The sequence below is a fragment of the Scophthalmus maximus genome, chromosome 13, assembly GCF_022379125.1.
Source record: "Scophthalmus maximus strain ysfricsl-2021 chromosome 13, ASM2237912v1, whole genome shotgun sequence".
Classification (NCBI taxonomy): Eukaryota; Metazoa; Chordata; class Actinopteri; order Pleuronectiformes; family Scophthalmidae; genus Scophthalmus; species Scophthalmus maximus.
In genome coordinates this window covers 11,355,842-11,370,925 of record NC_061527.1, presented here as the reverse complement: position 1 = coordinate 11,370,925, position 15,084 = coordinate 11,355,842, and the positions used below count along the sequence as shown (strand labels likewise).

Below are 15,084 nucleotides of genomic sequence, written 5' to 3'. Positions count from 1 at the left end.
AACTCAAAAGCTAACCTCAAAATTTGAATTACTCTTTACTCTAGCCCCTTTCTCTCTCCAACAACTGAATGGAGGGATAGGCCTGGTGGGATCAAAGTCTATTCCCTCAGTGAATCCCAGCTACACACACGCGAGGAACAGGATACGTTCGCTGCTTTTGCTCTTCTACTTTCTTGAGTAGTGGCTCAGTGCTGGTCTTTAATTTTACACACTGTCCCCTGGGCGTCACAAGGCTTCTTCTCATCGATACAACAAACTCAACCAGTGCGGAGAACCGCTGCTCTTCATGCCAATTTTAGTAAAAGTCTGCCTTCGAGGAAGCAACGCTGTTCGTACAGTGCACTTTGAGGGGTGGAGACATCGAGGAGCAATCAGCCTGTGTCTGCGCTGTCTGTCTTTGAGTGTGGCGGTACGACTGCACCACACGGGAGTCCAGAGTGTAACCGTGCTCAGTGATTCTCTCATCCACTGACCACCTGCTGTTCTCGCTTCCATGTCAGCGTCGGCCACCAGAGGACTCCAGCGTCTCATTTTCTGTGACAGACGCGAGTCGACGAACTTGGGTCGTTCCAAATGTTACAGGACTAAACATGGAGGGAAACGGCATCAAGAACAAATGCATTGTTTCAGGAGAAACTTCGTCAGCCAAATCTAACACGGTAAATTCTGAAATTCTCAGGAAATCTTTGCAGGCTTGTTGAGTTCTAGTTCTAGTTGTAAATTTGGTTGAAGAAATTCAAAAGAGGTGGGCGAAGAAAATCAACGCTCAATTTTTCACAAATTACACTTAATACCAAAGTTCATCTTTTATGTTTGTTTACTATAGTATGGCCAGTTAAACAGTCTGGTTGTTCATCAACCAATCTTTAATTCTTTGTTATATTGTAATTTTTCTTTAATGAATTATTTCTATTTCAGATCCTTTATCAATCCAAAGCCACAATACATGCACATGTGCTGCAGCTGGGAATAGAATCATCATATCAGTCATTTTTCAGCTTGTTGGGGACAAAGTGTTGGTTGCAGCACAACACACTTGGACCAACGAGCTTCAGACAAATATAACGAGGTGCAAAAAGTTTTTTCTGCAGACAAATATGTTGAAGATAAACTGTTGTCAGCTTGTGAGCTCACAGTGGAAATGCTGTTCCTCATTAAGTCCAGTAGATGGCGCTGTTGACCTACAGTATCTACGGGCGTCCTGGTACGAGAGAATGCCAACGGTCTCTCTCTCATAGACAAATTCCTATTAATTCACTGTACACTTGGTTGTTCACAGAGGCAAGGTGAAACAATACATTAAACAAGACCATTGATTTTCCACATGAAAGAAGAAATGAGAAGAGATGTGCCACATTCATGTTTAATAATTTACAAATCAATTTCAAACACAAGAAACGAACAAAGACAACAGCTTGTTTAGGTTATTATTTTTTTGTGTAATCTGATAATTGAAGAGGTTTTCAATTAGACTGAAAATATGCAAAGTATGTTGATTCCAGTATTACTCTCCGAAGAATGTCTTTTGTGAAAACGACGGATACAGTTGTATGTTTTTATTGTACAGAAAATCTCCTGAATCTAACACAAACACCATGTATAGATGATTTCAGCCTTTTTTTTCTCTTAAAATGGAAACTGAAAATGTTTAGAAATTACAAGTGCTACATGTTCTCATTCATCAGACATCTGTACAAAACAATTCCTCCCACAGCCTTTTCCAAAACGCATGAAAAGCGTGAGTCACAGGACACTGCAAAGCTTTAATGTCGACTATTATTGTGCAAGTGCAGATGTTCAGGCTTCGGCTGCATCGATTCATCTCAGGCATTCAAAACAACATGGCACGTTTTTGAAGAGCCTGTAGTACTCCTCCTGAATCTGGAACAACACATACAACGTGGGCAGGATTAGTTCAAATAGAAATACAATACAATTAAATAAATTAAGATAAAATGAAATGAAATAAAATAAAACCAAAAGATTAAACATTAAATTGAATTTCTCACGTAAAAGTACAACAGACCACTTTCCCTCAGAAATAAACGTTGTACTTTATGCTGCACTACATTTATTTCACAACTCAATACACATAATTTGGCAGCAGTAAAACATTTTATGTTTACTCTTGAATGCCACAGTATTAATATTTCAATAAGTTTGAACGCATCTCAATATAATATAATATAATATAATATAATATAATATACTATACTATAATATAATATACTATAATATAATATAATATAATATAATATAATATAATATAATATAATATAATATAATATAATATAATATAATATAACATGTGTATCAACAAACTTCTGCCAAGACGCTCTTTAGCAAAGCATTTAAATCTGCCTATCTCGATCTGAACTGCTCATTATCCAAAGAAAGTCACAGTATATGACGGTTGAATGAATGAATAACACTGTACAAGGAGAAGAGGCGTCGCTCCTCCTACCTTTCTGGACAGCACACAGAGGAAGATGAAGATGAACATGCCCTGGAAGGCGTTGGCGATGGTGAACAGATAGGCCGTGAGGGTGGTCTCGTTGAGGATGTGGAGCACTCCGAAGGTCCAGGTGGCTCCCAGCACAAACAGCAGGGCCAAGGCGCCGCGGGCGCAGGACCTGCGGGCGACCCAACGGACCTCAAGTCAGAAGTAACTCGACGCTGCAAGGACGCCCCACGATGCCGTGATACTCCATCAGATAAGGTATTTTTGCAGCCTGATTTTTCAATATTCATTTGAAGTACTCAGCACAAGTACAGCTAATCCTACCTGATGTTTTCATAGTGGCTGATTTCAGGCTTTTTCACAGCGGTGTGCCGGTACACTTTGTAGATGATTACGCCAAAAGCCAAGAGATTGACCTTTGGTGGAGACCGAGCAAAACAAGCACGACAAACAAACACAGTCAACTGAATATGTATGTTTGAAACAATCCCTGTGTGATGATACGTTACAAAGGAATCAGATCTTACCAGAATAATCAAACACGCAGGCCCAATGAAACTCCATATGAAATGGTTTTCTGTGCTCAGCCAGCACCTAACAGAAAGAGAAGAAGAAAGTCTTACTTTGTTAAATAATTCATTTCAACATTGTCAACTGGGTGTGTCGCAGGTTCAGAAAGGAGAAGGCCTTCATCTTCACCACATTTCTGTACTTACACTTTATCGGTGCCATAATACTTATAGCCGAACGTTGCCGAGATGGCCACCACCACTGCCGGGCTCCCGTAGCCGAAGATGTAAAAGTTGCGGTGCAGGAAGCCTTTGTTGTAGATGACGCCAACCACTATCAAGTACAGATGGATGCCCTCGATACACATCCAGGCGAAGGCCGCGAGGAAGAAATAGTGCAGCAGCCCTGCGATAACGGAGCAGAAAAGCTGTGAAGAAACAGAGAAAAGAAGAGAGGGGAAGTGAGATGCAGGTTTTTTAATAAGTTTTATGATGTGTACAATAACTGTTAGTTTGCCCCATTAACTGTCATTTGGACTCTCCGCGGTACATGTCTGTTTGTTCCCCCTGATTAATGAGGTGTTTCTCAATTTCCATTTTGAGCATGTTCGTGTCGAATAAGCTTTTTATATGAGCTGACATCATCTCATGAAAATAGCTTGACAATGAAGAGTGAGAGAAACGAAATGTATGCACTGTGACGTACCAGCTGACACGGAGTGACCACTTCGAATGCAGAGTGCTTTTAAAAATCACATGTGTTCACACACGGGTTTTCTGGGAACCCCGAGCATTCACCTTGTGTGTGTTCATGTTGATCCCCACCAGGAAGATGAACTCGGCCATGAAGAGGCTGCAGCACAGGTTCTTGTGGATGGTGGTCCTGGTGCTCTGGATCTCGCTGAAGAACCAGAAGGTGAAGATGCACATGGACAGACAGATGAGGGAGATGATCATCCCCAGCTGGGTGATCCGGGTCAGGATGGTGTTGTGGGCCACCAGCTGGGAAGCAAATGGAAAGGGAGGTGTTTCATTCACAGGCCTCCCTGGTCTTCTAAAGTTTCTAATCAGTGTTTTTTTCTGCTTGGAACCGTCTGATATATCGTGGTGGGTACAGACCCGGGTTGTACCAGCACGTTGGCTTGCACACGTACTGGGGGGGTTCTGGTCCCGTTGTATCGGCCAGTCGTAGTTATCATTAACAGGGAAAGGCCAGAATCTTTTTTTTTTAATTATCATTTTGAGTGATTCACATTCGTTGCTTTAATTTCTCTGCGGTTTCAGGTAGTGGTCCATGAAATGCAAAACAGATCAATAATATTGTTATTATGTGGAACTTAAAAATCAAAAAGTGTACAAATAAGTTATTTTTTAAATCATAAATACAATAGTATAAAACAGTACCATCAAGATAAAATACTGGTATGGGCATTAAAATTCCGCAAATATTTACATCTACATGATGTTGAATATAAATAAAGGTAGAGCATATACTGTAGAAAGGAACATTCATTATATTTTAGGTATTAACATACATACATACATACATAACATATTTTATTTGTTATTATTATAACAAATAAAGTATTATAATTTTCAGACAAACTGAATGATTAAATGTCCCTGTACTGACTGAGAAAAGTATCCTTAAACCAAAATGTTGATAGAAAAATTGAAATAAAAAAAATAAAAAATAGATAAGCTATTCCTTTATTCATCCCACTACGGGGACATTTTGGATATTAAATATTAAATGTCACAGAGCTGACAATTGGGCTGATTTTCTTAGTTAATGAAAAGTTCACAATTTTGAGAAGACAGCTTTCGAAAGGACAGTCAATAAACTGAAATATGGAAGAGCACAAAAAAGAAAATATCACCCTATTATTAACAAAAAAACAGTAAACTACCACTCAACTACCGCAACCAATCACTCACGTTGGCCCGTCCGGAGGACATGAGGATAGCGAAGTGTGTGAGGTGGTTGCAGGAGCAGGTCGTCGCGTTGCTGTTGACGTGGACGGTGTTGCAGCCGTGCGTGGCCCAGTGGCCCTGCAGGCTGTCCGGCTCGTACTCCCAGAAGGCGCACTTGGTCACGTCAGCTTTAGTGTCTATGGGCTTCGGGGGATAGAGCGGAACAAAGGCACTGTTAACTGTTTTTTATTAGTTATTGCACTGCGCTGCTTTGGGGTGTCACGTCACCAGGGGTTAAACAAGTTTTGCAGGCCTCATCAAAGTTGTAGTGAAAGTTAATTATTGTCTATCCAAAGTTTCCAAAGATAGGGTGCATCAGAAAAAAAGAAAATTGTGTTGTCACATGATCAATGTGTTTTTCATTGACTTCTTAAAAAAAATGTTCTTACTTGAAGCGATCTCAGAACTTTGTGAGTTACTGTTAGAAAAGTAAAACATAAGGGAAATATCATCTACAGTATGACTTTGGGTGAAATCATCCCTATACACATTTCCTTGGAAGAGGAATCTTATAAATATATAACAGGCAAAATATATTTCAGCAAAATTCTTTTAGAAAGTGGAGGTCCACATGTTTTCCGTAAATGTTAATATGCTATTTTACTTGATCTACAATGATCCAAATATCAAGCACAGTTTCAGTGATGATTAACCTTGTTGTAAAAAAAAAAAGTGTCAAAAAATATTGTCTGCACCAAAACGGAGTCCAAATTAGTGATTGTTGCGCTTTAAAGGGAATTTAGAGAGATTTTCACTGCCCAACATAAATCATCACGTCCTTTGTTAGTATTAAACCTCCAGGGTCCAACAAAAAATAATTATTTCACTTTCTCATACAATTTTCATTATCTAAAAAGACAACACCAGAACATTAACTTTTAGGGTATAATTTCCTTCATCACCTGCATTGCTCCATCATCTGTTCACCTGTCCCCTGCCATTTCCCTCTAACTGAGAGGTTAGGAGCACTTGGAGGCCAAATCTTTAAATTTCATAAAACTTGACACAAAGCACTGACTCCTCCTCCCATGCGAGTTTGTTTTAAATTTGACTTCCATGGAAACCAGTAGTTGTTGTCAAATGACTACCTGAGTGATTCTGGGAATAAGGAAGCAATAATGGCTCCAGTCTGGAGCAAGCAGTCGTTCTACACATGTATATGATGGAATATTTTATGATTCAAGCTGAACCTAGAGATCCTATTAAAGTGGCAGAGAAATGGAGAAAAAGAGGATAATGCGGTAATAGTTACGTAATATGAACTTAAAATAATGCTCTTAAGAATACAACTGTCTCTCTATATGCAGATCAAGACAGAGTGACAAAGATCCACCAGCTCCATCAGACTCACACAAAAATGAAAATAAAATACCACCAGACACTTTGAAGCAGCCTGGAGGAGGATGCTGCAGAGCGCAGACGAGAAAAACGGCCTCAGCACTCTGTGGACTCTTTTACCTCATGGTGCCTCAGAGTGAAGGTGACATGGTCAAGTTGGTAAACGTCAGCAGGTTTGATGGCTGCTGCTATGACCTGGGAGTTGACAGTGATTTCCCCAGTTCCTGCATAGCGCGAGTAGTCGGTGACACCGGGGTCGCTGCTCGGCTTCAGGATGTCACCGACGCTGCCGTATCGCACAAACACCACAGACACGCTTCCTGTGGAGCAACAGCGACAGCGACAAGAAGTTTAAACGGGACAGGGGGGGGAGTCGAGTCAATGGACATACGATTGAACGTCACCAGTCTGGTTGGACTTGGAGCAGAGCAGAGTCAGTGTGCAGCAGATCCAACCTGTGACTAAAATGCCCCTTAAAACCATTGAACATCGTCACTTTCTTTGAGGCTTCACCCGCTCTTGCGTCCGACATGTGGCAGGAACTGATGTTTGACCTGATCTGGATATGCTGCTGTGTTACGGAGGCCATAAGAACAGAAGTTCAACTGGCAGATTTCTGGACGTGTGACATATGGCAACACGTAGCAAAAACACAACACCCTTACCGCCCCCTCACGCAGATGGCCACGGCTGTGAAAAGGCGTTTTTCATTTGACTGTTTCAAACCGGGTTATCTCACCGTTCCTGTCCTCCCGTGGTCTCGGTCTGGGAGACAGATATATATGATCTCCTCCCATGGAAGCGGACAGTTTGGCTCTTGTGTGACGAGCATCAAAGGTGAAAAGTTTCAATTCTGCGGTCGAGGAGAGAACAAGTCAGGGATACGACAGAGGAAAACCCCCGGTGGGAACAAATTGCAGAACGATTTAATATGATTTCCGTCTGTAAGAGTGCTCTGTTTCGAATAATTATCTCACCCATTTCGGAAGCTTTGATTTCGAGCTCGGTCTGACTTTTGTAGTTGTTGGCCAATGTCAGAGCACTTTCTTCCACAGTGTGTAGCAGCTTGGTGATGGTGCGTTCCCTCCGCTCCTCTTTCATTCTGCTCCAAGCCACAAGTTCATCCTTCTGCACCAGGTTGTTAACTGCAGTTACCATATTCTGTTGAGAGGAAGGTTCTTCAGTGTGACACGTTTATAATAGTATGCGATCAAATGTATGCCTTTACTGCAATATGGTTTTACCAGGTACGACACGGTTAGATCATTATTCCTATTGCCTTTTCTGTCCTTTCATAAATAACTGCTCATAGTGGTGCATCTCTAACACCTGAGATAAAACATTTTTTCGGGGTTTACTGACAATACATTGTCAGGAAGGTTTGTATTTTTTTGGTAGTTAACTGGTGGGATGCGTCATCTTTTCTTTAAAAAGTTTTCCACAATGTGCGCTGCGAAGGCGACCGCAGAAACCGTGATGAGTGAAAATATATATGGAACAAAAAAAACCCGATGACTAGCAGCTTGTGTCCCAAAAAAAAAAAAAAGCACTGAAATCTCTAAACTGTCTTTCACCGCACTGCGCAGCGCATGATAAGAAGGAACTGGCCCGTGTGTGATACAATTTTTTTTTCTCCCCAAATCCAGTTCAAAGCATAACTGCACCTCAGGCAAAAGTCCAAATGCAGAATGAGCAGCAAGAATGGTAAACAAGGATTACCGAAAGAGTTGAGTTGATGACGGATGGCTTGACAGTGTAATCCTGTTCTCCCGCAGCCAGCATTGATTCGGAGCGACACAAGGCCTCAACATATGCAATCACTTCCACCGAGGTGAGTTCGCCGGACGTCTGCTTGGCAATTTCCCTCAGTAGACTCTGGGGCTCCGTGAGGTTGCTCATCTACGACGTGGAAGGGAGAAGCATTTGTGTTCAAGTATTTTTCAAAGAGCGACCTCGGATTCCTTCTCACGTTCAATTACAATCACTCACACTGTTTTTGTTTAGGATAGAAGGTTGCAAGAAATTTTTCCAAAAGAAGGAGGGCCATTCGGACAGCGAAGTCCAGTTCAACACATGTCAAATTATTCCACTTACAGGACAGAAAGGTTCTAGCAGCAGGACATGTGCACCACCTGCAGGCAAGGAGGGTTATGGGGTTTTTCTTCCCTTTGTTTTACAGCTGCTGTTGGATATTAGTAGTATTTCTGTTTCCTTTTGTCTCCAATAACATCTTAGAATACACACTGACACACAAATCCACTCATTTCCTGCACGTGGCCTGTGTATCAATGTGGCAAAGACTATTACCTCATTTGCCCGTAGATGGTGCAAATCAACGTGTCTGTCGTCAACTTTTCTTGCCTGTAGGTGGTGTATCTGGCCCGCGGGTGATAGAGGCCGGTGCTCTGTTTTCTCGTCTGTGTCTCAAATCAACTACTTTAGTCTGTACACTCGCATGTAGTACACTGTACAAAGTTCACTCTGGGTCGTTCCGTCCCGCGTCAAACAAAGAATTGTGCACTCACTGGAAGCGGCCACGGCAACAACATGTGACCGCAGGTCGACGGCTGCTTTGCTCGCCTGACATAAATATTAACGTTTTGCCGTAATTGCCTTCACTGACGCGCCGTCTTAAATTTGAAAATACATTGGTGCTGCTTTCTCTTCCACTATGCAGCCAAGGCGGAGCTCACTGAGAAATCATTTTACTCGAAACATTTGAACCATTTTGAAGAGTGCACCGCATATTTCCATCCTGCTTGTGGCATCTCATGTCTACTTTAGTGTCATAACATCCATTTCACTCTTATTCGGAGAGGGGGGTACTTACATATTCTAGTGTTTTGTTAACCATCTGTGTGATGCATCCGGCGTTGTCATGGCAGTATTTTTGTGGAGACTCTGAAAGACAACAATTACCAAAAGCTCCTCTTTGGTTGTTGAGCTCTTTCCCGTGATTGCACCACTAAAGTGAGCAGCAATGTCTGAATTTCATAAAACCAGCACATGCATCACACGAGTCTCTCTGTCATCCGTATTGCCAAAAAACATCGGATAATGTAAGATTACAATTTTGCTTTATGTATCGCATAATAGAATTTGTGGGAAAAAGATGAAGACAGGTGTGTGTTGTTGGTTTTAAGAACTGGTGGACGTGTGGATGTGTGCGTCCCATCTGCAGATTTACCTTCGCACCGTACTCCTCCTTCTGGATGGAAGTGCTTAGCACCTGAAGTTGGGACGTAATCACGCAGACATGTGCAGTAGAAAGATCCATTCGTATTATGGCAGAGTGAGTTTGGTCCACAGACCTGTCCTGTCAAGCACTCGTCAGTGTCTGAAAGAAAGAATTCATCTCCAATTACAGATGAACACATATATAACTCTCATCGTGACTGATAATTGTTAAATGAATAACCAATAAACGTATACTGCACATTATTAGATACATTTTTTCATTCATTTTGTTAAATTCTTGGTTGAAGAAGCGGTTGCACTCTCAGACATCTGTCATCTTTACAGTATGTCTACTCAAAATACAGAACAAGGCCGTGAGAATGATTCTCCTTTATAAGAAATACACAGGAGAACCTGGCATGAACAAATCCCACTCATTGCATTTACTGTATAATTAACTTTTGGAAGAGAAAATGCAATTCCTACATGCACGTTACACATCTGAATATTCATCTGCATTTAAATCAGCCATATGCTTCTCCGCCAGGAATGGTACATATACCACCCTGTTGCAAACATGCACGGATACTTTTGCTAAACCACATGAGAAGAATGTGTTGTTCTTCTGGTGCAAATGAAGCACAAGATCTCGGTTTCGCAGAACAGCAGATGGGAAGCGAAGTGAAAGGTCGAGAGAGAGAGAAAAAAAAATCACCTCCAACATGTTTATCCTCCTCAGTACAGTGGAAGAGAAAACAGGCCTGACACTCCCACAGCCGTGTGGTAGCTCTTTTCACACACACTCACACACACGTGATAACACCCCAGTTGTGTGTGAAGGTCCTCCGTCAGTTCGGTTTATGTAACGGTACGGATCAATAGATCACCAATACATTCATTGTTTTTAATGTAGCACGGCTCGCGAGAGACTCAGACATTACCGCGGCATTCGGTGCCATCGTTGGGCTGGAACCTGTCCGGTCCCGTTGATATGTATCCAGAGACACATGTGCAGTAGTAGCTCCCCGCTGTGTTGGTGCAGGTCCCCCTGTCTCCGCAGATATTTGTCACATTCTGGCACTCGTTGTCATCTGGGGTGAGGAGATCAGAATAGAAAATGAGTTGTGTGCAACAGAAAAGACTCTTTTTTACCTCTTCAATGCGGAATTAGACTTTTGTTTTGGCTAACCGGTGATGTTACAACTGAATTACATACATCATTTTTGATTCTGCTGCTTCGTTCAGCCTATGTTCTCTTTTCCCTCTGGTCTCCCAGTTTACTGGAAATGACCTGGCAAGACTTTCAGCTGTTGTTTTCACTTCGGTGAGCCGTCTAGGTATGACGGACACGCTGCTCTTCCTCTCCTCTGTACCTTCTGCACAAAAGCTTGTCCTGGAAGGGAAATCCTCTGCTCTGATGAGGGAGGTGACTTTATTCAAAAAGGAAATTCCTCCATGACACACTGGACCCATAATTGATCTAGCACAAACGTTTCACCCACATATTTTATGACTCACTTTGATGCCTTGTCCGAAGTGTGCTCGTTTCCACGTCCACTGTACACACTGTGTTTCTGGCTTTTGTCCCCTCCTCTTAGCTTTGACACTACACATTTATACTTTTTATCATGGATAACAGTTTGATTGTACACAAAAAGTTGCTGAAGCATGACCTAATTTAATCATTATCTTTGAAATTTTGCTAATAATTACTTGAACATTTTTGATGGATTGACTTAATTTAACATTTTCCTAACTTCATTTTTAATTGTGCGACCACAGAGGACCTCCATTAACCCTGAACTTCATTGTGCGTTTATTGTTTTTAAATCATTCTCTGCAGTGTTTATGTTACTCACATTCTGATCTACTTTTGGCTCTTGAAATATGTAAGCTGTGCCGTGATTGTGATCAGACTGCAGGTCAGGAAACAAAATGGGTTCCAGGAATTCTAAACAGACCAGAAACATAACAGGGGTAACAATGCTGAGTGAAAGGCAACGCTGGCCATTAAAACAAACTAATAAAGCTTTATCATGGATTTTTAAGTTCTGACCCACTACAAAGAATACCACTCTCAAAGTCCCAAAAACGGTTTGGTAGACACACAGTTGCTCAAACTGTGCTGATGGATCCTGTGTTTTAAGGTTTTAAAAAGGCCAATGTAATTATGAAGCTTAGTCACAACAATTAAAAGCATAATTAGATGAATAATCTTATTTTCCTTGCACATAAAAGTCATTAAGGTAGTTAATTCCTTTTTAGGTCTGTTTAGTAATAAATAACTGACTGCCTTTTTTTTCATGTTTGAGACTGAACAGAATATGCTGATTTGTTATGGTCAAGCGAGATAGTGTTTTAATTGCATTCATGTTTATCCGTCAATTTGCTGCTGTTGTTATTAACAGGCATCCTTAGATTGTATGAAATATTTTTAATGGATTCCATCGTAATTATTTTGCGTCGCACAGTCAACTGCCATTCTCACCTCAACCCACATGTGTACAAATGTTGTCTGCAACTGACTCAGTCACAATCAAAACATACTTTCTCTGCAGCTACTCTCACGGCAGTTGGTGCTCCCGTATCACGTCAAACTTTTTAATACATGAATGGATTTGTGTGTCTATAGTCACCATTGCAAAATGTTGTTCCATCTCCGGTATATCCATGGTGACAGAAGCAGGCGTTGTTTGATCCATTTAGGGTCTTGCACGTCGCAAGTTGGTGACAAGAATCACAAATGTCAGAGAGACTGCATGGGTCCATCACACTGGAGAGCCATGCTGCGTAAAAGGCAGCACAAGACACAGAAAGTGTGTAAGTTTATATTCTGGGCCATTTTGTGATGCCAAAGCTGATTTTTTGTTCCCCAAATGTGTTTCTGGGTAAAAGAAAATGTTCACTCTATCTCTGGCTGCGCTAACCTGCTACTCGCACAGCACACAAGAGCAGTGTAAAGCGACACAATCCATTGAACCACAGTACCTACAAGTTTCATATACAGCTTGTCTCAGCACAAAAAATGATATTGTAAATGAAAAATAAAATCGCAAAATACAGCGATAACAATCTTTAAAATAATTCATCAAGCTCAACAGCGGCACAGTCACAAAGCCCAAAGCTATAATAATCAATAAGGCGACGCCATGAATACACGTTCCACTACAACTGTGTCCGTGTAAGACGCCTGCTGTGATGTAGTAGAGATAAGCACACGTACCTGTCAAAAGTACAAGTTTCATTGGTGACTTGAGCAAAGACTCCATCCTTGCCCTGGGTCTGGTTTGACTTTTAGTACAGTCTGTGGTGGGCTGGTTGCTGACGCAGTCCACTTCCTCCCAGTCAGTTTCCTGTTTCCCTAAACCTGGCCCTTCCTGTCGTGGCCTTTAATCTGCTTTCAAAAACATGCGGCCCGGCCCCTTCAACAACCACTGCAGCGCCCAACGCACTTTACCACCAGGCTCCGCTTCACACCTCATAGAGAAGGAGCTTTAAGGAGTTCTTTCTTTTCTTTTAAGTGTTGTTGCTACTGTGACTTATATGGTTCTGTTCCGGAGGCTTCAATGCCATTGTTCTAACGTGAACACGAACAGTAGGCCGTGTAAGACCAGGCCAAAACAACACCGACCGCCTTCACTGAAGGACGACCCCCTCCCTTCCGCAGAGGACTGTACACAAATTCACACACACACACACACACACACACACACACACGCACACATTGCTGTGTGTCTTCTGCTGACCACCGCTGTGATTTTCAGACAAAGACCTAACAGCCGTTATTCTTCTAGACAAACAAACTGTGGATGCGAGCCCTAAATCTCAGTTAGTTTGTAATGCAGATTTTTACGTGTAGTGTTTGAGGTATATTGGCTAACTCGCCAGCTTCTAATGCAATGTACAACTAAATTCTTGCCTTATCAGGCTACATCTGAGTATCCATGAATCACACTTTGGTTAAATGAAAAGAAAACAAAAGTGAAAGAAAATATTGATATATGCTAGCCTAGTCTTATCACAACTCGCTGGACGGATTATATATCCAATCTGGTCCCGTTGGCCTGGGAACGCCTCTGGTTCCCCCAGGAGGAGCAGAGAAAGAGTTGCTGGGGAGAGGAACATCTGGAGAAAATGGATGGATGGACGGATGGATGGACGGATAGTCTTATCAACATCCACATTTAGATTAAAAGATTCTGTTCTCTTGCCTATTATATTTTAAACTTCAAACAAAATTTGTTACACATATTCCCATGTGCCATTTGTGGAGTTGGTGAAATACCGTGGAGTTTGCTATTGTTCCCATTTCTAATCACATTGAACAAACATTGGGTTTCTGTCAGCATGGACTAAGTAATAGCTGTGATGTATTAAAATGTCTGTATAAACAGAAGTGTGAGGCTGTGCTGCCACGATGCTCTTATGGCCTTTTGAAGATAAGCAGCCAAACAACACATCTTATTTTTGGCATGTTGACACCAGTTATGGACTAATGACCCCATTCTCTGTGAGGGAAATGAGCAGGGCTGGGTGTTACGGTTTTTGGTGGCGGGCCACTAACCCACACAATCTAATGCTATGAGAAGCAGCTTACCCAAAGTTTCAAGTTTTTCACCTTTACCAAAGAGCCACTGCAACTGGCTGTGGAAGGCAAGGAAACAGAGGAACTCAAATGGGAAACAGTGACAACAGCCGGAAAAAAAGAGAAGTAGCCATTCAGGTGTAACCTTTTCAAATGACCCTCTACTTTTTGGCACAAACACATTCATTGATGAATAGTTTCTCTTGGAAGATAAGTTCTTTGTTGACTGTATTGCAGTCTGTGGAGGCGGTTTGAATCGCTTAGGCAGGGCGTTCAGTTTATCGCTGAGAAAGGCAGCTGCTTTGAATGACACCATTGGAACTGCTGAGCATTACTGTCCTGGGAAAGTGCTTGGTGAAACTCACATCTGAATGTCTCCCTCTGACACTTGCCTAACGGTAAGGAAGGAAGTGATGTTGTCTAGAACAAACCTGGAATGATTGCACCCTTCCTCCTCCGCTGTTTTTGTCTCAGGAAATCTCTCATTTAGGGGAGAAATTCGTGAAGCTATCACAGGAGCTTGCTTGCTGCACAATGACATTATAAAAAAAAAAAAAGAGACACCTAGGAGAAAGGATCTCTTCAACTGTGTGGAGGCAGTCTTGTGTAAATGTTTCCTCTTTTCCTTCTCTCTCTCTCATGGATATGGAAATTTTGACTCTGCACTAGACTCATGCGTGGGTTTGTGTATGCGTGCGCGAAAGCAAATGAAGAGTGTTGTCGGTGCTATTCAGGTGATATTGAGATTTGCACTACAGACTACACGAGATAATCTATTTGACACTTCTCACACATATCTGTTCGGATGTTGGCCTTATGTTCAGCCATGACGGGAAGGACTGAATGCCGGGGCACAGATGGCAGTAACTGTCTCATAAACTTGGAGCTCTTGAATATTTCAGTTCACAAAGCGAAAGTGTGCTTTCTGCTCTGGTTCAGAGATGCCAGCTGCTGTGTGTGTGTGTGTGTGTGTGTGTGTGTGTGTGTGTGTGTGTGTGTGTGCCCTGCAACATGTTCTTTATACTAAAGTATAGGTGGTG

The 15,084-nt window shown here is 41.9% G+C and overlaps 1 protein-coding gene across 1 annotated transcript; it reads right to left on the bottom strand.

Annotated features, from left to right (window-relative positions):
• Positions 1 to 1,347: 1,347 nt before the first annotated feature.
• adgrl4 (adhesion G protein-coupled receptor L4) lies at positions 1,348 to 12,865 on the bottom strand. The gene is made up of 16 exons (XM_035648351.2): positions 12,683 to 12,865; positions 12,096 to 12,245; positions 10,401 to 10,550; positions 9,470 to 9,619; positions 9,113 to 9,183; positions 8,002 to 8,181; positions 7,260 to 7,443; positions 7,022 to 7,135; positions 6,403 to 6,602; positions 4,909 to 5,088; positions 3,769 to 3,972; positions 3,178 to 3,398; positions 2,989 to 3,055; positions 2,786 to 2,877; positions 2,465 to 2,633; positions 1,348 to 1,881 (listed from the first exon to the last, which is right to left on the bottom strand). Exons 1-16 carry the CDS (start codon positions 12,726 to 12,728, stop codon positions 1,819 to 1,821), a joined length of 2,241 nt encoding a protein of 746 aa, XP_035504244.1. The 5' UTR covers positions 12,729 to 12,865; the 3' UTR covers positions 1,348 to 1,818.
• Positions 12,866 to 15,084: the final 2,219 nt, after the last annotated feature.

Coding starts and splice junctions, on each gene's coding strand:
- adgrl4 (XM_035648351.2), bottom strand. CDS start 12,728: ATGGAGTCTTTGCTCAAGTCACCAATGAAACTTGTACTTTTGACAG. Junction 12,246..12,682: donor GAAACTTGTACTTTTGACAG/GTACGTGTGCTT, acceptor CCTTTTACGCAG/CATGGCTCTCCAGTGTGATG. Junction 7,136..7,259: donor AATCAAAGCTTCCGAAATGG/GTGAGATAATTA, acceptor CCTCGACCGCAG/AATTGAAACTTTTCACCTTT.